Raw genomic sequence first — 25299 nt, 5'->3', positions numbered from 1 at the left:
CATGTCATTTCCCAGAATCCCTTGCTGCAGTGGAAGTGCTGTATGCTGGGTGATAATGGGGAAAGGCGGGGTTGCAGACCTGCCTAAGACATATATATATATATATATATATATATATATATATATATATATATATATATATATATATATATATATACATATATACAGTATATATTTGCACACACACAAACCCAGCAAGCTCAAACGCCCACACCCACCTAATCTTGACTATATGTAATGTCACATAGAGTGCCACTGGGCTGTGGCACATGAATATAGCAAACGCCAGGGGGTGCCCAGTGCTACATCCAAATGATAAAACATACATGGTAATAATTACAAGAAATAATGCTTCAGTACTATTAATAATGCTAATACTAATAATAAAATATGTTTTTTTAGTTAGATATTTTGGCCAAAGCATCATAAGCCTGCACACCAAATCGTCAAGGTAAACCATAACAAGTGCAAGTCCTACACTACACTGCATTGTTTCCTATACCTCTGTACAGTATGTGGCCAGTGCTACATCCAAATGACAAAACATCTTGCTGTAGGTAAGGAATCTATTATGGTTCTTCCCCCTCATACAGAGGTATATTGAACAGAATGCAGTGTAGTGTAGGACTTGCACTTATTATGGTTTGGCGATTGACGATTTGGTGTGCAGGTTTATGATGCTTTGGCCAAAATATCTAACTAAAAAAACATATTTTATTATTATTGGTATTAGCATTATTATTAGTTGTCACGGTAACTTATGACAGGGTTATAATAATACACACCAAAATGTCTCTGGGTTGAATTGAAAACGACTTAGATATGATAAATTAGAGTTTATTCCTTAAAGAAGGTGAGCACAACAGATAGTACAAATAGCAGGCAAAATATACACTTACTTAGGGTTGGAATGATGAAGTAATCAGGCTACACGATTAGCAATTCATGCAGCAATCACGAAAATTCACAAAGAGACGAAGAACACAGAGGATAGGCTGGACACTGGTTTATATGCAATCTCCAGTCTATACCTTATTATTGAGTGCAGGCCATTGGAGAACAATTACCTGCACCCAATCTCTCCTTGCCACCTCACCTGAAGGGCACCTTAACACCCGCCCACTGGGTGGATATTATTCTAATCAGGGGGCTTAGTTCCTCAGCCCACCTTCCACAAGCCTGGCGTCTTAATGTCTATCTTGGCCAGGATACCCTTTGTCCAAGGTGTGAATTACAACACTTAATCTCAAGTACCCATGTCCTGCATTCTGTTGTGCTTGCATACACAGCTAAGAAATGGAAGCAGGCACACGGTCTTTCTGAAGGTGCAATTTATTGTGCCACCAAAAGGTCCAACGTTTCGGCAAAAATTGATAAAGGCATTTTTGCCGAAACGTTGGACCTTTTGGTGGCACAATAAATTGCACCTTCAGAAAGACCGTGTGCCTGCTTCCATTTCTTAGCTGATTACCTTTGGGATGTCTGGACCTCCCTGGACACAGTGCACCGGCAGATAAGTACCCCCTCTAGCACCTATTAATGGTGTGCATGTACTTCTATATATGACTGTGCTTGCATACACAAGCAGGGTGGGGGAGTCTTTGATCAGGAGTTTATGATCGACCATTTGTCTCCCATCCTGATCATTAACATAACATATGGGCTCTGAGTTTTCATACCAGACCCAAAATACAATTCATACTTTAATACCTTCACATATTAAAATAATCCGTTCTGCTGGGCCCAGTGGGCTGATACTTGCCAATCCCTCATGCCGGAGGGGATTCTCCATGGTGGCCAAGTTTCAGCTCTCTGCGACCCCCAGAACCGGAGATACACAAATGCAGTTTAAAACTCTTATTACTTTAACACAGGATTCTCCGCTTAAAAATGAATCTCTGCTTTCACTCTTTTCCCATTGAAATCAATGGGCTCCGTCGCCATGGGCTTTCAATGGAGCAACTCCGCCGTTGAAGTCAATGGGTTCCGCCGCCGTAGACTTTCAATGGGGCAACTCCGCCATTGAAGTCTATGAGGCTTCTCCGCCATAGCCTTTCAACGGAGTAACGCCGCCATTGGAGGCTATGGGGAAAATCAACAATCTTTACAGTTGCCCATGCTCCGTCTGGTTGTTCGGAGAGGGCTGGAAATGGCCATGCAGCCATGCCGGAGCAGTGACTTCATGCGACCCAAATCCCAGCCCTCTGGTCCTCGCAGAACCGGAGATATGGACTTACACTTTTTGCCGTTTCGGACTTAGCCGTTTTAACGCCACGCGGCTCTCTCCCATTGGAATCAATGGCCGGCGCCGCCATAGGAAATGCATGGACGAGCATCGCCATTAGATTCAATGGGACCTCCGCTCCGCCATTAGAGTCAATGGCGCGACCCTCTTGTTGAGCTCGACCCTTTACGGGGGTCCTGGATTCTCGGACCCGGTGGTGGTCGAGTGTGGGGAGGCCTAGGAGCTAGGGGCAAAAAGAATTTTATTTCTAGGTGCCCTCGAACCTAAGGTTCCCACGCCAATTGTGGTTGAACTTGAACTCAGTGATAAAGCTCTTTTCAAAGACATTGTATCCGCTCTTGCGGTCTGCGGTTTGGATGGCTGACAACCTGTTCCTGGAGGTCGGCGTAGAGGAATCCCCATTGAAGTCAATGGCCCTATTCTTACAATGGGAAACCGCCGCTCCTCCTCTCGGACGCCACCTGCTGGTCTTCGCTGGAAACAGGCCCAAAACCGTCAGATCTGCCATTGGAATGCATGGAGCTGCAATGGCGACCTATAGAAGGCTGCAAAATGGAGCCTGAAAAGGCGGGAACCTGGAACAAAGGGCTATAAACACTAAGTTAACCTTAACCCTTTCCCTCCCGCATCAATCCCAGTGTATGTGTTGGTGAAAACACTGGAACAGAAACACTACATATTTACAGGGGAATATACATTTGGTTGCTGAAGCAGGGAAAAAAGCACATTACTGGACCGCAGTCCAGTTACACCCTTGCTTCCCAAGTGAGAGCAGGGGGTGGCCAAATGGGGTGTAACCCCTTTAATACCGGACCAAATCCCCTCTCCCATGACATTAGTACTGAAGCATTATTTCTTGTAATTATTACCATGTATGTTTTGTCATTTGGATGTAGCACTGGGCACCCCCTGTTGTTTGTTTTTATATATATATATATATATATATATATATATATATATATATATATATATATATATAAAAATATATATATATATATATATATATATATATATATATATATATATATATAAACAGAAGAAAAAAAACAGGCGCACTCATAGCGTAAAAAAGTATAACAAATAATTTATGGAGTCAAGGATATGAAAAACACACTCACAAACATAACAGAATAAAGAGCGATTTTGAGTACAACTCAACCAGCCAGACGCAGGAACCAGGTATCGGGTGACTTCAGTAAAGTATCCGGTGTGGGTGAACTGCAGCAACCTGTAATAGCCTCAGAGTACCGGGGAACATGAGGGACGCCGCTTTCCTCCAAATCCAGCGTCACAGCAGTGAGTTCTCAACTCCAAGTACCGCGAGAAGTCGATGACGTCAGAGGATACAACCGGAGACAGTCCCCACGAGTGCAGCAAGTGATCGGCTGGGATCAGTATATTGCAAATAAAAGGATATAGTCCCATATACAGAATAGTGAGTGATGTTTGAATAAAACTGGACAGTATCACGTCCACATAACACTCCCTACGCGTTTTGTCTCAAAAGACTTCATCAGGGGCTAATAGCATAGATGTGAGACATAATTTTATAGTAAATTAGACCAATCAAGACACAAAGAACCACTGATTGCTAATAGGATACAAGAGGTCTATAAGGAAATAATTTTAACCCCTATACTATCCAAAATGCAAGGGCTAGAATGAACATCAATACTAAAAGAAATACTACGATGAGATCCTATATATAACCAAATAAACACATTAATACAATAACATAATACCAATATACAAGTCAATAACAAATATATATAAATATACATACATTTATACAATAAATAGCACCCAATGTAGTTAATAATTAGGATATATTTAGATGCTATAATAAAACATCATTGGCTGAATAGATGATAAACAGATAATTAGTGAAATAGATAACCATTTCAAGTGAATAGTAGACAATAAACCTATAACTTAATAGAATACATCTAGAGATAATAATAATAAAGAGGAGATTCAGAGAGACCAGAGGATGGAAATAAAATAAAATTCATGAACAAATGTATATATTCATTAATACTTTATATGAGTTCTCCTTCAATGTCGTACAGATCGAGCTACTGGCCGCAGCCTTGAAAATCGCTGTCCAGTCTTCGTCCTCTAGTGGCCCTGTCAAGTCTGTCTCCCATTGTGTCATGAACCTGGGTTTGTGTGAGCCGTCGATGTCAGACCTGACCACCTCTTCGTACAAAGCAGAGATGAGTCCCCGTGTGTCGGTGCCCCGACCACAGAGCCTCTCAAAATTAGTTAGCGGTGGTCTGTTTACGTGTTTACGGGTGTAAAATGCCCGGACCTGGAGTTATCTAAGGAATTCTGTGTTGGGGATGTCAGTTTCTGACTGTAATAGATCAAATGGTTTGATAGTGTCCCGCCCCTCCAGGTCCTTCAGTCTTCTGAGCCCCACGTTTTGCCATAGTGTGAAGTTCTTACCGTTTAGCCCTGGAGCAAAATCTGGATTCCCATATAAGGGAGCCATTAAAGTGTGTTTTGAGGTTAATGAGTGATTATTTTTAGCGCTTCCCAGACCGACAACGAGTTGAGCACCGAGGCCAGCGGATCCTTTAAGTCTTTTAATCTAGATTTAGGGTACCAAATTAAATCCTTGATCTCCAACGGGGCGCACACCTCCTTCTCCAGCGCCACCCATCGTCTCAGATCCGGGTTGCCATGCCACTGGGTAATTTGGCATAATTGTGCCGCTTTATAATATGCCAACAAACTCGGCACCGCTAAGCCCCCAGTTTCCCTAGGTCTTTGCATAATTGTCATTTTTACCCGTGGTGTTTTATTTTTCCAAATAAATTTCGTGACTGAGTTCTGTAATTCCTTGATCTCTGATCGCACCACAGGTATCGGGAGAGTTTGGAACAGATACAATAAACGGGGGGAGAAGGTTCATCTTTACACAATAGATTCTGCCAATCCAGGAGATTCCGTAAGCAGACCAGGCTTTGAGTTCCTTCGTCAGTAGCCTTGGATAGTTTGCCTGATAGAGAGTGGAGCTCTGTTTGGTAAGATGTACCCCTAGGTACTTTTTAGTTTTAGGCTGCCATTGAAATTTTAAATTAATTTCTATTAATTTCTCTATTTCTCTCGGGATGTTCAGACTGAGCGCCTCAGATTTAGCCTGATTGATCTTGAAACCCGAGATTCGGTTTAATCTTTCCAGAAGGGTAAACAGGTTGGGTAGCGAGGTGAGCGGCTTTGTCAATGTCAAGATTATATCATCCCCGTATAGAGCCACTTTATGTTCCTGCGAGTGGATTTGGATTCCCGATATATCCGGGTTGCTACGGATGTGTGCTGCTAGCGGTTCCACGCATAGGGCGAACAACAAGGGCGAGAGTGGGCAGCCCTGTCTGGTTCCGCTTTTGATTTTAAACAGCGCGACGGGAAGCGTTGGTGAACCACCTTGGCAGCCGGGGTTGTATATAATGCTTTTATTGCCCCTAGGATTTTCCCCCCGAACCCGAATGCTCCAAGCGTGGACTCCATATATGGCCAATCGATCCTATCGAAGGCTTTCTCCGCGTCTAAGCTTAGTGCTAGGCCGCGGATCCCGTTGGAATTAATGAAATCAATAATATCTACTATCCTTCTGGTATTATCGGCCGCTTGTCTGTCTCTAATAAAGCCAACCAGATCCGGGTGAATAAGCCTTGGCAGGACCACGCTCAATCTATTGGCCAGTAATTTGGAATAAATTTTAACGTCCGAATTGATTAAAGATATTGGCCTGTAACTTTGACAATTTGTGGGATCTTTATCCTTCTTATGGATTAGGGATATCGACGCCTGGAGCATCTGGTCCGTGAAGGGTTCCCCTGCCAGTACTCCATTAAATACTTTGAGCATGTGCGGAGCTAACATCCCGACAATTTTTTTATAATACAAATTGGAAAACCCATCCGGGCCTGGGGCTTTAGGTTCTTAATAACCCCTATTAATTCCTCTAAAGTAAAATCAGTCTGAATTGCCTCGCGCTCCAGCTTGTTCAGCCTAGGCAGATCTGCTTCTCTTAGGAATGACTTTAGCATGTTGTTAGTCTTTGTGCTGTGTGCCACCTTCTCCCCGTTGTATAACTGCTCATAATAAAGTCTAAACTCTTCCACTATACGTTTGGGGTTGGAGGACATTTCTCCCGAAGTGGTCCTGATTGCCTGTATATTATAATTTGGTTGCCTATTGCGGATCCTGTTAGCTAGCATGGTGTCTGGTTTGTTGGCTCTCTCAAAGAATTTCCTCTTTGTCCAGCTCAAGTCCCGCTCGGCCTGGGATGTGAGGAGGAGGTTAAGCTCAATCCTTATATCCTTCAGCTCCTTTAGAGTGTCCCCTCTACCTGATCGGCTATGGAGTGTAGAGAGCTCATGTAACCTCTTATATAGCTAAGTCAATTTGTCTTCCCTTAGCTTTTTCCGTCTAGCTGCTAAGCTGATCAATATTCCGCTCATTGTGGCCTTGTGAGCCTCCCACAATGTGATGTGAGATTCCACACTACCCGTGTTCAGTAAAAAAAACTGCATAATCTCTTCTTTAACTGTCTGTTCTAGTTCCGGGATCTTAATCAGGGATTCGTTCAGTTTCCAGTTTGCTCCCGGGCTAATCAGCCTAATTTGCGTGCATCTCAGCTCTATTGATGCATGATCCGACCATGAAATATCATGAATTATAGTGTAGGAGATTTGGGGGACCATTCTGCTCGACACGAAGAAGTGGTCGATCCTGCTGTAACTGTCGTGGTGGGGTTTGAGTAAAATGAGTAGCTACGCTCGCCAGGGTGTTGTTCCCACCATTTGTCCACCAGACAGCCTCTCCGTAATCCTTCTAGCAATGTCGTAGCCCCTGCTTGCTTTTCCCTCTCTTGTCTTGGGGATCTATCTATGCGAGGGTCTATGACTTTATTGAAGTCTCCCGCGACTATTATATTTCCTACTGCCCATCGCTGGAGTTTGAGAAAAAATGTATCAAAGAACTGGGGATCTCGCTCACATGGGGCATAGACGCATGCTAGGGTCATCCTACACTGCTGTAGTAGTCCCACTAGGATAATATATCTACCTTCTGGGTCTCGCTTTATCTGTTCTACCTCGAAGGGGACCCTATTGTGGAATAGTATAGCAACCCCTCTTTTCTTTTCTTTAGCTGAGGCGAGGTAAAATCACCTAAAGTTTTTGTCTATGAACCCTGGATTTTTGCTGGAGCTTTAGTGCGTCTCTTGGAGGAAGAGAACGTCTGTTTTCCTGCGTTTAAATTCTGCAAAGGCGATTCTACGCTTCTGTGGGGAATTAAACCCCTTAACATTTTGTGAAATGAACGTCAGTGCCATGTGTGTGTATATAGAGAGCCTTTGTATATAGAGTAAAGACGAGTCCTACCCGTGCCTCGTATCTGCGTAGGGCGCCAGGAGCGGCCGTGTTGTTTCCATGTTGCCTTTGTACTTCCTTTGTGGGGGCCTGGGGGTGGGGAGGGGAAACACATAGGGGGATGACAAGAAACACATATCCACAAAACATACACATATAAAACCAATTTGGTCCTAACCGACCTATGGTTTGCTGCCCGGGAATATCGCCCATGCCCTGGACTCTCCTTCCCTCCTGTCCAGGCTCTTGGGGCTTGTTCCTGCCCACGAATTCCCGGGTCTTTGACTGGACTGTGGTTTAAGACCGCAGCCCAGCCCCAAAGGCACATGCCAACAGGCGGGGACGAGGGCAGTCACCTGCCCCCATGCGGGCGAAGCCCCATTATATAACCAATGTCTGAAACTAACATTAAACTCATACTAAAACTAACCCAACTTAACTGGTGAGTGAACTGTTGGTACCCTAACTGCGTAGCTAACTGTGCCATAGTACTAACAGAGCCGTCCATCCCTAACCTGTGTTACAGAAGAGAAATAACGAAGCAGGAACCCCTTCTGACCTTGCCCTACCTGCACAGCTTGCGTCAGTGTGTGTGGTTCCCGCTGCTGTAAGTGCAAACCCACTCTCTTTTCCTCATCTGCGCCCCTAGCTTCCTCCCTCCCTAGCTTCTAACTTGTTTAGTATCTCCCCCTACCCCTCATCCCCCGCCGTCTCCGCGCCCCGCCCCCCATCTGTCATCCAACTGTTGTCTAACTGGGCCCGAGGCCCGTGTCTGGTCCCGGGCCTAGGCACTCCCCTGCTGCGGTAGCAAACCCATCTCCCCTCCCACTCTCCCCGACGGGGGAATTCGCGTACCCCCTGGGAGCCCCCCCGGCCCTGGCCCAGTCCCTCCTGTGAGCTGCAGGCTCTTCCGCAGCTGTCACTTCCGGTCCGACGGGGCTCCGTGGGGACCCGCCCCCTGACGTCATCATCGCTGCAAACGCACATCCGCCCGCGAGCAGCAGAGGAGGGAGGCGTGTCCCGAGGGCGGAGGCGGTCGGGGCACCACAACTTCGCGCCGAAACAGCGTCCGCCATTCCTTTTCAGCGCGCTTTCACCCGATCGTCCTGCGTGTCCAGCTGGGCCGCCATTTTGGTGAGTAAAATATTTTTGCTTTTCAGCTACCGCTGGATCCCTCTCCGAGACGGTGGGTTCGGGCAACAGGGAGGGGGGAGAATCGGGCCCGGGGACGCCCCAAACCGAATCAGTAGTCAAATAGGGGGAAAGTCAGAGCTAGAAACAGGCAACCTGGGACGCGTAGAGGGGCGGAATAGGCAATCTTCAGGCGGGTCTCGAGGTTCCCGCCTTTTCCCTTCGCTGCCCGGCTGCTGTGCCCACCTTCTCCCACTCCGCCGGCCGGGGCGGGCATGCCTCCGGGGCCTCTGGTATCCGCAGCGTGTCGGGAAGACCCAGCCTCTTCAGGAACACCGGCCCATCCGACAGGTATTTGAGTGCATGTGTCCGGCCATTCTGCACCACTATCAGCGCAAATGGGAAGGCCCACCTGTACCTTATCTCCTTATCCCGCAGCAGTCTTGTTACGGGCTGGAGGGCCTTCCTTCGCGCCAGTGTGATTGGTGAAATGTCTTGGAATATGGCCATTTATATCCCCTCAAACGGTACCAGCGGAGTAGCCCAGGTAAGCTTGCAGATTTCCTCCTTGGTAGTGAAGTGGTGAAGGCGGAGAATTATGTCTCTTGGGGGATTGTTGGGCAGTGGACGGGCCCGTAAAGCTCGGTGGCACCGGTCCATGACCAGCTCGGCCTCCGTATTCCCCGGCATAATAGATGTCATCCATCTGTTGAGTAGCAATTCCGGGTCCAGTATCTCCTCCGGGATTCCCCTGACCCGTAAATTATTTCTCCTATCCCGGTTCTCGCTATCTTGCTATCTTCGTGATGCTCCTCCAGCTCCGCCACCCTCCTCTCTAGCTTAGCGATCTGGGAACCAGTCTCCCTTTGGCATTTGAAAGTCGTCTCCATCTTTTCCTCCAATGCATTCGTGCGGGTGCCGATGCTGAGGATATCTTTCCGCAGGTGCTCTACCTCCCCCCGGAAAAATGTCTTGAGGTCGGAGAGAAGCTGTGCTATCTCTCGCTTGAACGACCCTGTAAGCTACTCCGTAGCCATCTCTAGCTCTGGTGCGGAATCTGAGTCGGAGACCGCCATGTTTTTGGTCTCCCTGGTCTTTTCGCTCCTGCGAAGTAGGTGCGGACATCCACCTTTTGTTTAGTGTTCTTGCGGGTCGCCGCCATCCTCGTGTGTCCGTTGTGACTAGTTGGTCTGGGGGCAATATTTTATTTTAGGCTGTGTTGGGTTTTTATGTCGTTATTTTACTAATTTTCGCCGGCGGGTAGCGGAGCACTCAGTTCAAGCCTCCATCTCCGAACCCGTCGCGCATGCGCCTCTCTTGTTATACTTTTTTACACTGAGTGCGCCTGTTTTTTTTCTGTTTTTGTAGATATCTTCAAGGAAGTGGTGTTCCCTTCATTCGGGCTGCAGAGACTCTTTTGGATAGCATTTGGAGTATTTTTCGGATTTGTATTTTTTATATTTTTTCTGGACTTTTATCTTTTATTATCATAATGTTTATTAATGTATTGTTTATTTTTATTTATCCATTTTGTATAGTATAGGTTTTTTTCATCATTTATTGTCTTTCTATATATAGTGGATTTTAGGTTGGCGCCATTTTCTCCTTTTTTTTTGTGTTTGTGTGTATATATATATATATATATATATATATATATATATATATATAATCAAAAAAATAAATAGATGATACCGTTCTGTGGCTAACGAAATGCTTTTATTTGTGCGAGCTTTCGAGATACACTGATCTCTTCTTCCGGCGATGTTACATCGCCGGAAGAAGAGATCAGTGTATCTCGAAAGCTCGCACAAATAAAAGCATTTCGTTAGCCACAGAACGGTATCATCTATTTATTTTTTTGATTATTGAAGCTCGGCTAACACGGTACTGATACCTCTACATATATATATATATATATATATATATGTTTGTTCTGTCGCCGGCTTACTGAGGCTTAATAAATTGAGACAGGCAGATAACGATTCCTTCTTTTATACAAAATGGAGTCTTTGAATTTCTGATGTTTTATTGTAGGAACATGAACAGAAATGAGGCAATGGAGTATGTCAGTCCTGGGTTTCCACAGACAGCTCTCTAAGGAGAGACTTTTCTTGTATCGTGAATGGGGCTACGAATTCGAGCGGGTCATAGAAACTGTTGACCAAAGACAGGACTCTACGTTGCGTATGTTTTTTCTTCGATGTATACCTGGAACGTGAATGTGTCCGCTTTAAGATTCCAGCTCAAACCTAGAATCCACTGTATAGGTGGCATATGGACCCAAGATCTAAATATTTCAGATCACTAGCATGATCATCCAAATGAAATGCCAGCCTCTTTGACAAAGCAAAAAGTAATGCTGCAATAGCGGTTCACAGCTCACCATAGGGGTATGATCAAAAGATTTCCAACCTTTTTACTAATTGCATTGGATATCTTTTGATCATACCGCTACGGTGAGCTGTGAACCGCTATTGCAGCATTACTTTTTGCTTTGAATTTCGGGCTGGAGCACACAATACATTTGATCTTTTTCTGTTCCTTGTACCCTAGAGACTCCAAATTTGGGGAGTCTAAGTCTCAGGTAGGGTGGGGAGATGAAAAGCAAGTAATTTTGATTGCAGGACGTCTGGGGACAAAGTTACCGGTGGCCCTATAATTCTCCATGGCTTACTCGCACTGTTTTCGGGTACCTGGGGTGAGTTGCATTGGGGCCATAGAGTGTCTCCCAGACTCCTAGTTTTCAAACCCCAAGATCTTCACCTAAAGTCCCACATAGCTGAAGCTACTATAGCTACTATCTGATTATTCACATTTTACACTTTTTAACTGATCTAAAATAAGTATCATCCCATGTTTTTTATATATACATATATATATATATATATGTATACTAACAGTAGTTTTTTATGAGCAAGATCTATTTTAACTTTTTAACTCAGTGTTTATTAACATGTATTTCAGTGTGTTTTACATTCGGAACCGTTGTCCAAACAGGCAGCCCGTGAATACCCGTAGGCGCCGGTGAGTCTGCTGGTCATCGGAGTTCAAAGCAACCAGAGGATGCCCAGAGGTGTGAACGGCATTTGGTTAGTGGGGAAATGCGGAGTAATAGGTCCGGAGATCAATGGCCGTCCTCCGGGATGCCACTTGCTCTGCCAGACCTAGGGGCGCCTGCCCAGCGGGTGCATTGAGATAGCTGGAGGGAGATGTGGCAGGCTTGCGCATGTCTCTTGGCTATTTCAAATTCCCAGCTGACTCGGCTTTTCTACCCTGCTTGGCTCAAATTGGCTGCTTGAGAAAGTTCCCACGCGCTGATTGGCTGTCCGGTCTGCTTCTATTTTATGAATGAAGCAGAGAATACTATAAGAAGCCGCGAGCCAATCAGATTGTGTGTTCCCGTTGAGTCAAAGTGGGAAAAGCACGGACAGGCTTTTCAAAGATGCTTTGTTTGTGATAGCAAAGCAACCAGCTTCGATTTGAAGCCTGAAAAGCCTGCCTGCCAGAGACTACGTCCAGCATTTTGCGCCCAAGTTCTCAGAAACGAACGTAGCGGGGGCGTGTGGGATTTTAAGCCGATTTGAGTTCCAGGAGATTCCAGGCTAAGTCCCGGTCAGGGTAAAACTCTCCCAAAGAGTTCCCTGCACTTAGAAAAGTCTAGTTTTCAACCCCAGCCCCAAAGTAAGTGTGTCTTTTCGTCTGTATTTTGTGTTTCATTGTGTGTAAGCGAATTTATGCCGAATAAATTACAATTTATTTCTGTACCTTGTTTTGCTGGTAAAAAAGTGTAAATAACCTGGTCTCCCGTGACATCCATCTCCGACAAAAGCCAATCAATGGGACAATCCGCTCACTAGCAAAATCCTCTATTGTATCCAAACTCATGGCTGATTGGCCAATCAATGGGACAATCCGCTCACTAGCAAAATCCTCCATTGTGTCCAAACTCATGGCTGATTGACTTTATCTGTTTTCTCCTTCTACCTAGTCATGTCCCTTTATTATCTTGTGCTCTCCCTATGCTCCCAGGCTCATTCATTGTATGGAAAAGACAGAAAAACAAGGCGCACAACGCACATAGTGAAGTATAGTTAAAAGTCAATTTTACTCAAAAAAGAATTAAGTTCTGCGTACATCAATATAATAAAAATGTGCAGTTGGTAATTGGGTATACCACACCAGTAGACAGCTGCAAGCGGCACTCCTCACTCGGTTATAGGGTGCAGGGGATCAGCAGTCATCAGCCAAGCTGATGGTTGTGGAAGCCGTCTCACTCTCTCTCAAAACGGGGCAGACATCAGTCTTTGTTTGGCAATCGTCCCGGAACATAGATCCACACCAGCGTGTAGCAGCCTCCACTGGAATCCGCGCACCAGCACGTTTGACACGTGCCGCTTCTCCTCTATGGAGCGCCATATGATGACGTCACAGTCCGGTCACACGCTCCTACGAGGCGCCTTCAGGGGCTCGCTACATGCGGGGCAGTGAAGGATACACGCCGCTTCTTGGGATACAGATGACTGCACTGAGTCTTGCGGGAAGCAGATGGGGGGGGGGGGGTGTACACATATATATACTCCCAATAATCTTCAATTGGACTTATGGTGTCATGTTACTGCTTGGAGAATTAAAGGTGCAGTAACTGGCTCATTACAAACTGCAATACAATAGTGTCATAGGAAAAAACATAACATATAGTACAATCTTTATACACTCAACAATAAAATACAATTTAAAATACATGTATATGATCTAAAATTAAATGGTCATAAAAATGAGTTTCTGAAAGAGAGAAAACATGGTTAGAGACATACATATTTATGTTCAGCAGCGGATCAGCATATGTAAAAACAGAAGCAAAAAGATACCTAACTAATACAGAGACCAAATATCAATGTCTTCATTTAACCCCTTAGGGCCGTCTGTGTGGAGGGGAGGGCCGTCTGTGTGGAGGGGAGGGCCGTCTGTGTGGAGGGGAGGGCTGCCTGTGTGGTGAGGGAGGGTTGTCTGTGTGGGTGGGGGGGGGGCTGTCTGTGTGGAGGGGGGGGCTGTCTGTGTGGAGGGGGGGCTGTCTGTGTGGAGGGGGGGCAGTCTGTGTGATGGGGAAGGCTGTGTGTGGAGGGGAGGGCCGTCTGTGTGGAGGGGAGGGCCGTCTGTGTGGAGGGGAGGGCCGTCTGTGTGGAGGGGAGGGCCGTCTGTGTGGGTGGGGGGGGCTGTCTGTGTGGAGGGGGGGGCTGTCTGTGTCTAGGGGGGGCTGTCTGTGTGGAGGGGGGGCAGTCTGTGTGATGGGGAAGGCTGTGTGTGGAGGGGGGGCTGTCTGTGTGGAGGGGGGTCTGTCTGTGTGGAGGGGGGGGCTGTCTGTGTGGAGGGGGGGGCTGTCTGTGTGGGGGGGAGGGCTGTCTGTGTGGGGGAGGGCTGTCTGTGTGGGGGGGAGGGCTGTCTGTGTGGGTGGGGAGGGCTGTCTGTGTGGGTGGGGAGGGCTGTCTGTGTGGGTGGGGGAGGGCTGTCTGTGTGGGTGGGGGAGGGCTGTCTGTGTGGGTGGGGGAGGGCTGTCTGTGTGGGTGGGGGAGGGCTGTCTGTGTGGGTGGGGGAGGGCTGTCTGTGTGGGTGGGGGAGGGCTGTCTGTGTGGGTGGGGGCTGTCTGTGTGGGTGGGGGAGGGCTGTCTGTGTGGGTGAGGGCTGTCTGTGTGGGTGGGGGAGGGCTGTCTGTGTGGGTGGGGGAGGGCTGTCTGTGTGGGTGGGGAGGGCTGTCTGTGTGGGTGGGGAGGGCTGTCTGTGTGGGGGGAGGGCTGTCTGTGTGTGGGGGAGGGCTGTCTGTGTGGGTGGGGACGGCTGTCTGTGTGGGTGGGGGAGGGCTGTCTGTGTGGGTGGGGGAGAGCTGTCGGTGTGGGTGGGGGAGGGCTGTCTGTGTGGGTGGGGGAGGGCTGTCTGTGTGGGTGGGGGAGAGCTGTCTGTGTGGGTGGGGAGGGCTGTCTGTGTGGGTGGGGAGGGCTGTCTGTGTGGGTGGGGAGGGCTGTCTGTGTGGGTGGGGGAGGGCTGTCTGTGTGGGTGGGGGAGGGCTGTCTGTGTGGGTGGGGGAGGGCTGTCTGTGTGGGTGGGGGAGGGCTGTCTGTGTGGGTGGGTGAGGGCTGTCTTTGTGGGTGGGTGAGGGCTGTCTGTGTGGGTGGGGGAGGGCTGTCTGTGTGGGTGGGGCTGTCTGTGTGGGTGGGGGCTGTCTGTGTGGGTGGGGGCTGTCTGTGTGGGTGGGGGCTGTCTGTGTGGGTGGGGGCTGTCTGTGTGGGTGGGGGCTGTCTGTGTGGGGGGAGGGCTGTCTGTGTGGGGGGGAGGGGTGTCTGTGTGGGGGGAGGGCTGTCTGTGTGGGGGGAGGGCTGTCTGTGTGGGGGAGAAGGCTGTCTGTGTGGGGGGAGAAGGCTGTCTGTGTGGGGGGAGGGCTGTCTGTGTGGGGGGAGGGCTGTCTGTGGGGGGGGGGGGGTAGGGCTGTCTGTGGGGGTGGGGTAGGGCTGTCTGTGTGTGGGGGGGGTAGGGCTGTCTGTGTGGGGGGGGTAGGGCTGTCTGTGTGGGGGGGGGGGTAGGGCTGTCTGTGTGTGGGGGGGGGGGGTAGGGCTGTCTGGGGGAGGGCTGTCTGTGGGGGGGGCGACTGTCTGTGTGGGGGGGAGGACTGTCTGTGTGGGGGGGGGGGGACTGTCTGTGTGGGGGGGGACTGTCTGTGTTGGGGGGGAGGACTGTCTGTGTGGGGGGGAGGACTGTCTGTGTGGGGGGGAGGACTGTCTGTGTGGGGGGGGGAGAGGACTGTCTGTGTGGGGGGGGGAGAGGACTGTCTGTGGGGGGGGAGGACTGTCTGTGGGGGGGGGGAGGACTTTCTGTGGGGGGGGAGGACTTTCTGTGGGGGGGGAGGACTGTCTGTGTGGGGGGGGACTGTCTGTGTGGGGGGGGGACTGTCTGTGTGGGGGGGGGAGGACTGTCTGTGTGGGGGGGGAGGACTGTCTGTGTGGGGGGGGAGGACTGTCTGTGTGTGGGGGGGGGAGGACTGTCTGTGTGGGGGGGGGGGACTGTCTGTGTGGGGGGGGAGGACTGTCTGTGTGGGGGGGAGGACTGTCTGTGTGGGGGCGGGGGGACTGTCTGTGTGGGTGGGGGAGGGCTGTCTGTGTGGGTGGGGGAGGGCTGTCTGTGTGGGTGGGGGAGGGCTGTCTGTGTGGGTGGGGGCTGTCTGTGTGGGTGGGGGAGAGCTGTCTGTGTGGGTGGGGGAGGGCTGTCTGTGTGGGTGGGGCTGTCTGTGTGGGTGGGGGCTGTCTGTGTGGGTGGGGGCTGTCTGTGTGGGTGGGGGCTGTCTGTGTGGGTGGGGGAGGACTGTCTGTGTGAGGGGGGTGGAGGACTGTCTGTGTGGAGGGGGGGAAGACTGTCTGTGTGGAGGGGGGGAGGACTGTCTGTGTGCGAGAGGGAGGGCAGTCTGTGCGAGGGGGAGGGCAGTCTGTGTGAGGGGGGGCAGTCTGTGCGAGGGGGAGGGCAGTCTGTGCGAGGGGGGAGGCAGTCTGTGCGAGGGGGGAGGCAGTCTGTGCGAGGGGGGAGGCAGTCTGCGTGAGGGGGGGGCAGTCTGTGCGTGGGGGGGCAGTCTGTGCGAGGGGGGGCAGTCTGTGCGTGGGGGGGCAGTCTGTGCGAGGGGGGGGGCAGTCTGTGCGAGGGGGGAGGCAGTCTGCGTGAGGGGGGGCAGTCTGTGCGAGGGGGGGCAGTCTGTGTGAGGGGGGGCAGTCTGCGTGAGGGGGGCAGTCTGTGTGAGGGGGGGACAGTCTGCGTGAGGGGGGCAGTCTGCGTGAGGGGGGGCAGTCTGCGTGAGGGGGGCAGTCTGTGTGAGGAGGGCAGTCTGTGTGAGGGGGGGGCAGTCTGCGTGAGGGGGGCAGTCTGTGTGAGGGGGGGACAGTCTGCGTGAGGGGGGCAGTCTGTGTGAGGGGGGGACAGTCTGCGTGAGGGGGGGCAGTCTGTGTGAGGGGGGCAGTCTGTGTGAGGGCCAACATCCATTACAATCAGATTTTACAACTCTGAATCTGTGCTCTGATTGGCTGCGATCTGGCCGGTCATGAGCTCCCAACGGATTCTGGGATTTGTGGTCCTGCTGCCTTCAGAGTTACAAAATAGGATAGGTAGAAGGACTACAACTCCCAGAAGCCCCCGCTGAGAAGGAAAGGAATCAAAAGCCAGATAGCAGGCAATTCGCACAGAGGCTCAGGGTGTCAGCATTCATTGGCTGCTGTGTGCCATGTGATCTCTTTACTTGTCCCCAATTGGCTTCTGTGAGGTGTAGTCCTGAAGCAATTGGGAACAAGGAAAGAGATCACATGGCACACAGCAGCCAATGAATGCTGACACCCTGAGCAACTGCACGAATTGGCTGCTATCTGGCTTTTGATTCCTTTCCTTCTCAGCAGGGGCTTCTGGGAGTTGTAGTCCTGCTTCTGATCCTATTTTAAATTCTGAAGGCAGCAGGACCACAAATCCCAGATTACTTGGCAGCCTATGACAACACTCAGAGCGCAGCCAATCAGAGCACAGAGCCCCCCCCCCCACATGCTGCAGCTGCCCCCAGGTAGGAGGTGATGTGTTTCTTATGTGTATGTAATATAGTTACACAGAGGCTCTGATTACATTAATCTCCTGTTACACTGTGTGCAGAGACCTGACTATTACATGGGGGCTTCATGCACCCACCTCACATGGGAATGGCTGCTGCTAAATATTCTTACTGGGTGAGGGGCAGAGAAGGGGGAAGCTGTGTGTGTAACATACATGGAAGGGGGTATGAGACCTGTTATTGCACCAATACACAGGGGACATGGTACAAGCTTTTAAAGGTTTATAACAAATACAGAAACAGAGAATATTATATACAGAGTTGTGATATCTGATTGCAATGGATGTTGTCCCTCACACAGACTGCCCCCCCTCACGCAGACTGCCCCCCTCACACGGATTTCCCCCCCTCGCGCAGACTGCCCCCCCTCACACACTCCCCCTCTCTCCTAACCACCCCTTTCCCCGCACCCACACTTTCTTCACCCCCCTCTCCCCATCACACCCCACTCTCCCCATCACATCACCCCGCCCCCCCTCTAGACGCGCTCAGCTCTGACGCACCCACTCGCAGACACGCTCGGTCGGCTCTACTGGTTTTTATCACACCTCTCCCATCACTCATTATTCCTATATAATGTTGCACTTACAGCTGTGTGAATAAGAAAGTTCACCCTCTTTGAATTCTATGGTGTCACTGTGAGGTACAGAAGAGAAAGACTATGGGTCCTCTCTATCTGTGACACTTTACAGTGGGAGATTCCACAGGATCCAGAAGCATTGTTGGAGTATCTGAATAACTTGTTGGTGATGAACAATGACAAGAAGCAGATCACTTCCTCACATCTGTCCCTCCCACTAGACACAGACAGGAAAAGCCCTTATTGCTTGAGATCTGTAGATCTTACCCATTCTGTTTGCTTCCAGAGCCCACCATGGAGCATCTGACTAACTCGATGATGATGGACAAGAAGCAGGCGGCTGAGGGAATCTTGAATCACATCTTAGACATCATCTACCTGCTGACTGGAGAGGTGAGGGCTTCTACAGAAGGTCATAATGGCACCCCTCGTATTATCTTTTAAATAAAGTAGCACAGATTATATTGTAGTGCAGGATACTGTTCTGTTTAAGGATTCCTGAAATATGGTAACTTCCCTCATAGTATTTCAGGTTGGTCTCTCTCCTATTATTGATGTGATAGGACAAGTACAGTCACTATTCCTAACTGCAGAGGTCATCGGGTGGAGAAACACTCCCACAAGGACCAGAGCTCATTCTTGGAGTTCCTAAGTAACTCACTGATGATGAAAAAGTACAAGGAGCTGATGACTCCCTCATATCTATCCCTCCCACTGCAAAGAGACACCGATAGATATGCCCCATAGTCTTTCTTCTCTGTACTTCAAAATACACAGTGACACAGACAAAATGCCCTTATTCCCGATATCTGTACTTCTGACATCTCCCATGTTATCTTTTGTCACAGAGACCTTTCTTGGAGCATCTGACTGACTCTCTGATGATGAACAAAATTAATAATGAGAAGATGACTGAGAGGATCTTGAATCACACCCAGGAGATCATCTACCTGTTGTCTGGAGAGGTGAGAGCTGCTGTACAGATGCAGCGGCCGTTATAAGAACACTTCACGTGTTGTATACCTCGGAATACCCATGTCATGGCGCGGGATTTCTTCCAACTGTATCGCCCCTTCCCGCCTTAAGACGCAAGTGCAGAAAATGGCATTTTAGTGTTAAACACTGAAATTGACACAGTTGCACAGTAGCACAGTTCTGTACACATTACATTTCATTTCACAAATAGAAACAGAATCCATGCACAAACAAAGCAACCACGATAAACACTAGTGCTGGGGGCGGTTGGTTGCGTTAATGCCGCGTGGAGTACAGCAGTGCACACGAAAACGGCTCCGTGATTTGTTCGAATAACGGCCGCTGCATCTGTATAATGTCATAGTGCGTATGTGTGTTACTTTGAGAAGCGATGTCCAGGGACAGATGCAGTTATACAATGACAGAGCCTGGGACAGGCAAGACAACTTAGCGCATAGGGAGAGCACAAAATAATAAAGGGACATGACTATGTAGAAGGAGAGAACAGATAAAGTTGATCAACCATGAGTTTGGACACAATAGAGGATTTTGCTAGTGAGCGGATAGTCCCATTGATTGGCTTTTGTCAGAGATGAAATGAAGGACTGACCAGCCACGTTACCAAATACTGTCAGAAACATATATCACCTACTTGACGAGAACCAATAATTGTGGAAAGCCTGCAAGATCGAGACCTACAAAAAAGAATCGTTCTGGAATGCGACGGCCGCATGTAGAGTGCAATCACGGAAGCTAAAAGTCGGAGAAAGGACCTCACAGAGGTCCGGCGCATCCAGACATTCAACGAGGTCTTTAAACAAGGCTACACGTGCAAGGGCCAATTACTGTCGAAAAGAGCCATGAAATTTGAGAGAGCCCATATTGAAGGGGAGGAGCAAAGGGACACAGCTGCATCCACCGCTGCCTCTGCACGTTGGAAAACCAATTTGGAAGCAAACGTAGAGGTTTATATGTAGAAAAGGAAGCAGTCGCTGCTGAAGCCCAAGCCGAGATCTTTGAAGCAGCCGGAAGACAAGATGACGGGGAGCACTGGAGAAATCCAATAGCTTTAGAAGATCCAGCACACTAGAGACTATTTAATAAGTCATGCCAGTATGAACGCCAGTCCACCATCTCTACCCGATGAGGAAGGTATTACAGATGCCAAAGCTATGGAGACTCCACGTGAATTAGAGGAACAGCATCTTCAAGCATACACTACATGGAATAGCTACATCTACCACAGTGAACCACACACTCATGTGTATGGATGCACTACACCAAGCTTGCAATCCAGGTACGTTAACACAGAGAACACCCTTTCTCATACTTACACACAGTCACCTTACATCCACTGCACGTAAGAGACGACTGCAGGGTTCCCCTCAGCAAGGACTATTGTACATAACGCATACCCAACACATACACCAAAGGCATCCAATAAACCCTTCTCCACCTTACGTTCAATGTTGTGAACCAATATGATGGACAGAGCAACATACCCAACTACAACAGCCCACATCTTCAGCCCTAGGTACACCAACCGTATCTAGTACAAGCTAGAAACGAAAGACCAGTCACAAGATACAATAATACTAGAACACCTTTCTCGGTCCATATGACACACGTGACACCCATAGAGTAGTGTTTTACCGAGTCCTGAAAATTGCCGGGTAACGGGTGCCCAGTGGAAAAATAGAACATTTGCAAGGCCGGGTACCAAGTACCCGGGCCAGGCAGCTTTGAATTACCTGCAGAGGGTGAGGACGACCACGGTAACATTGTAGGAGCAACGGTAGACATCCTGGTGTGGTGCTCAAATAAATGAGCATACAGTTTATTTCCATTTGCTATATATATTATACTATAATTCTAAGTTGGATTACGTTTTCCATTTGTTTGTATGTCAGAAGCATCGATATCTCACAAACGGCACCACGTAGCACCACAAAACTTTCACTGTACATTCTGCTGCGGATTTGTAGGTCAACGCAACTATTTTGAGCTTCCAATGTCACCCACCTCCCAAGTTATGGACATTCTAAGTTTCACTCGGCTGGACAGCAGTAACGTTAGAGCGAGAGCAAGGGGCGGGGGCCGTGGCTACTAAGGGAGGGGGCGTGGCTACTAAAGGAGGGGACGTGTCCTTGCCTTGATAGGGCTGTGTGTGTGTTAGTGATTATCAGCCGGGGCTCCGCAGAGCAGTTCCAGGGGTTCCGCCTGGCCGCCCGCACTCAATACTGCATCCTCTCCTCCTCCCCTCCCTCCTCCCCTCCCTCCTCTCTCCTCCTCCTTCCTTGGACTGGACATTCTGCTGCGGATTTGTAGGTCAATGCAACTATTTTGAGCTTCCAATGTCACTCGCCTCCCAAGTTAGGGACATTATAGGTTTCCCTCGCCTGTAATGCAATAATGTTAGAGCAGAAGCAGGGGGCCGGGGCGTGGCTACTTATGGAGGGGCGTATCCTTACCGACTTCTGTGTTTTGTGTGTCTGAAGTGAGATGTGCGGAGGAGATGTGCCGGGGGGGGGGGGAGAAAACATTGAGGGGGGGAAGAAATCTGATTGAGGGGGGTGAAGAAAACTGAATGAGGGGGGAAGAAAACAGAGTGCGTCAAGGGATGGGAAGAAAAAGGAGTGAGTGAGGGGGGGAAACGGGGTGAGTGAGGGGGGGAAACGGGTTGAGTGAGGGGGGGAAACTGAGTGAGTGAGGGGGGAAACGGAGTGAGTGGTGGGAGGCAGAGAGGGGGGAAACAGAGTGAGTGGGGTCGGAGAAAGCAGAGTGAGTGGGGTCGGAGAAAGCAGAGTGAGTGGGGTCGGAGAAAGCAGAGTAAGTGGGGAGGAGAAAACAGAGTGAGTAGGAGGAGAAAACGGAGTGAGTAGTGGGGGGAGAAAACGGAGTGATTGGGGGGACGAGAAAACGGAGTGAGTAAGGGAGGGGGGAGAAAACGGAGTGAATGGGGGAAGCAGGAGAAAATAGAGTGAGTGGGGGAAGGGGGAGAAAACAGAGTGAGTGGGGGAGGGGAGAGAAAATGGAGTGAGTGGGGAAGGGGGGAGAAAACGGAGTGAGTGGGGTGAAAACAGAGTGAGCGGGGGAGGGGGGAGAAAACAGAGTGAGGGGGGCGAAAAATTAGTGAGTTGGGGCGGGGGGAGAAAACAGTGAGGGAGGGAGGGACAGAGAAAACGGAGTGAGGGAGGGAGTGGTGGAGAAAACGGAGTGAGGGAGGGGGGTGAAACCGGAGGGAGGGGGGAGAAAACAGAGTGAGGGGGGGAGAAAACAGAGTGAGGGAGGGGCGGAGAAAACGGAGTGAGGGAGGGGCGGAGAAAACGGAGTGAGGGAGGGGCGGAGAAAACGGAGTGAGGGAGGGAGGGGCGGAGAAAACAGAGTGAGGGAGGGAGGGGCGGAGAAAACAGAGTGAGGGAGGGAGGGGCGGAGAAAACGGAGTGAGTGAGGGAGGGGCGGAGAAAACGGAGTGAGGGAGGGGCAGAGAAAACGGAGTGAGGGAGGGGCGGAGAAAACGGAGTGAGGGAGGGAGGGGCGGAGAAAACGGATTGAGGGAGGGGCGGAGAAAACGGAGTGAGGGAGGGAGAGGCGGAGAAAACGGAGTGAGGGAGTGAGGGGGGACACGGAGTGGGAGGGAGGAGACAAGAGAGAAGGGGGATAGAGAGAGGGCAAGGGAGAGAAAGGAGAGGGGAAGGGAGAGAGGAGAGAGGGGAAGTGGGGGTCGGGAGAGAGTTATGGGAGAGAGCAATGATGGGGAGAGAGAGAGCAATAGGGGGGGGAGAGGGGAGGGAAGGTTGTAGAGGGAAAATGGAGACACAGACAGACAGAGAGACACACACACTCACACGGAAACAGACACAGACAGACACTCACACACACACACATACAGACACAGAGACAGCCCCTATCCAGCCAATGACACGCCCCCGCTCCTGCTCTAAAAAAAATTGCAGGACAGTCGATCGCTCATGCTTGGAGAGCTGGTGACGTCACTGCTCTCAAGCATGAGCGAGCTCAGCGGCAGTGTGGCCGTAGACTAAAGCTGTGCGGGGAGATGAGCCGGCAACACGGGAGGGACGGGGAGATGAGCCGGAAGCAGGGGAGTGGGGGGTGGGGCGGGGAGATGTTCCGGAAGCGGGGGAGGGGGGGGGGAGGGGGAGATGTTCCGGAAGCGGGGGGATATGTACCAGCGGGGGGAGGGACGGGGGGCGCGGAGATACATTCCCCGAGCCAAGCCGGGTACAAAAGCTAGTGTGTGTGTGTGTGTGTAAACCTATACATTCGGCAAACCTATACGTTCGGCAAACCTATACATTTGCTCGCCCCGGGCGAGTGGATTTAACCCCCGGGCGAGTAAATATTGGCCCAAGCAGCACACGTTTGGTACTAGGTGGCGAGTAGATTTTTTGGTGATTTGTCAACCACTATATATATATATATATATGTATGTGTATTTATGTGTGTGTGTATATGTGTATATGTGTGTATATATATATATATATATATAAAATTTGATTTAACTACTTTGTTAATAGCTTACAGTGGTGATGTGACGGTGAAGGGGTTAACCAGGCTCACTAATAAAGTTTAAGCCCACTTGGCTACCCCTGATCCGTGTGTTAAGGTCCTAGAGTGTCAGCTCTTGGACCCAGATGTCAGAAATGCATTACTGTGACTGTGTGCAAATTATGCGACATTAAAGATTTATTTGTGTTTTGATTTTTCTGGGTGCTGGGACCGAGAGATTTCTAGGCTTGTAAGTTTTAGCGTGGGTTTGCCGGAGAAAGTCGTTACAGAATGTGTCTATGTATCGGGGTTCCAGAGTTCTGGGATACCCCAAAAGTTGGATCTGGGAATCGAGTGAGATTCTCAAATGCAGCCAAGCACATTGCTCCAGGCAAACTCTGACTCTGAAAACGTTCTTACGACTCACCGCCAGGATTCCTGCTGCAGCATCATCCAGACAAGGTAAACGGGCGTGAAGGGGTTAATGTATACCTGCAATCATACACAGGGTCCCTAGTATAAAGAGGGGTCCCTAGTATATGGAAGGGTGCCCAGATACATGCCCAGGTACCCTGAACCTGGTATAGGGGTTCAGGGCATGCTCCAGCTATAGGATAAAGCTGAGTGATTTCTTGTGTGTAAAAGGTTTAAATGTTATTTGTAGAGTGTGCCAAGAATGAGGCTAGTGAGTGTGGGCAATATATACCCTCACTCCATCCCTGACACCAGAACTGGGATTTACACATCTTTATCACACAAAAGACAGGACACAGTATATTTTATTAAAGCGTTATATTTAATAGGTATATGTACTGATAACCTGTGAATGAACTGTGGGATTTCCAAGTCATGGATTCCGAGGGACCAGATGGCTACCAAGCTTGGTGCCTATGGGTCAGTTCGGAGTCCGGACTTGAAAGCCTCAGGGATGCCAATTTGTTAAAACAGGAGGGGTACTGCAGTTCTGCTTGAGTACCCGCATCCTGGGCTAACACAGGGCTATCCGGCCACCATTTGCCAGAGCCCTGACTCTGTGGAGCCTGGACAGTGGGTGGGCTCAGTATGCAAAGAGGCAGAGGTGCCAGGTTGGCGCATGCCCATTAGCAGAATGAAAAAAGTTGCACACCCAGCTTTACAATACCGGAAAATCGGTGATTGGCTGGCACGGAAATTCCCACGCTCTGATAGGCTGTAGAGGTTTGTGAATGGGAAAATGAAACCCATAAGGAGCGTTCCAGCCAATCAGAGGGGCAGATTCCAAGCGCCAAACCAACAGCGGCAAATTCAAAGATGCTCTGTGCTGAATAGACGCGAGCCGGCTTCAAAGATTTTGAGTGAGAAAATGTTTCAAGTCCCACTTTTTGAGAACGTGGCGGTCGCCGCTGGCATTGCATGCCGAAATCAGTTCCAGGAGTTTGTGACTACCTCCTGGGCATTGGAAATGGCTCCTACAGAGTCATTTTTGTGAATTTTGTTTAAAGGACTATTTTATTCGTTAGCCCCGTTCCCAGTAAGTGTGTTAACCCTGTAAATTGTGTTACATTGTGTGTATGTCTTTTCCTGAAATACATGCCAATTTATTTTACCTCCTTGCTTTGCTCAATCAATGATCCCGGTATAATAAGGTGTTGATTAACCTGGTCTCCCGTGATTGGTGAGCAAACTTTTTACGCGCGAGCCCCCTTTTCATCTATGATATTAGTGTGGCCCACCCTGCCTGATTTAATCCAAATCCACATGAGAAAAAACTTTATTAAATCGGTGTCGATATACAATATAAATGTGAATACAAATACGTAAAAAAAACTTGCATAATTCAACATTTAAAAAAAAAGGCAAAATGTGCCAAATTTTA

At 49.4% G+C, this 25299-nt stretch overlaps 2 protein-coding genes across 2 annotated transcripts in view; one reads left to right on the top strand and one right to left on the bottom strand.

The window, feature by feature from the left end:
* Window positions 1–8613, bottom strand: part of LOC142471454 (uncharacterized) — a 62081-nt gene extending 53468 nt beyond the window's left edge. The window contains 2 exon segments of the mRNA XM_075578255.1: window positions 7639–7716; window positions 8482–8613. Of these exon segments, the coding sequence (XP_075434370.1) occupies window positions 7639–7716; window positions 8482–8613 (210 nt within the window).
* Window positions 8606–25299, top strand: part of LOC142471200 (uncharacterized) — a 47393-nt gene continuing 30699 nt past the window's right edge. Inside the window, 7 exon segments of the mRNA XM_075577996.1 lie at window positions 8606–8760; window positions 9196–9304; window positions 10126–10190; window positions 10792–10941; window positions 11722–11830; window positions 18247–18353; window positions 18809–18925. Of these exon segments, the coding sequence (XP_075434111.1) occupies window positions 11821–11830; window positions 18247–18353; window positions 18809–18925 (234 nt within the window). The 5' untranslated portion in view covers window positions 8606–8760; window positions 9196–9304; window positions 10126–10190; window positions 10792–10941; window positions 11722–11820.

Source organism: Ascaphus truei, chromosome 20, assembly GCF_040206685.1.
Source record: "Ascaphus truei isolate aAscTru1 chromosome 20, aAscTru1.hap1, whole genome shotgun sequence".
NCBI lineage: Eukaryota > Metazoa > Chordata > Amphibia > Anura > Ascaphidae > Ascaphus > Ascaphus truei.
The sequence above is the reverse complement of the archived record's forward strand: the minus strand, read 5'-3'. Positions and strand labels throughout refer to the sequence as shown.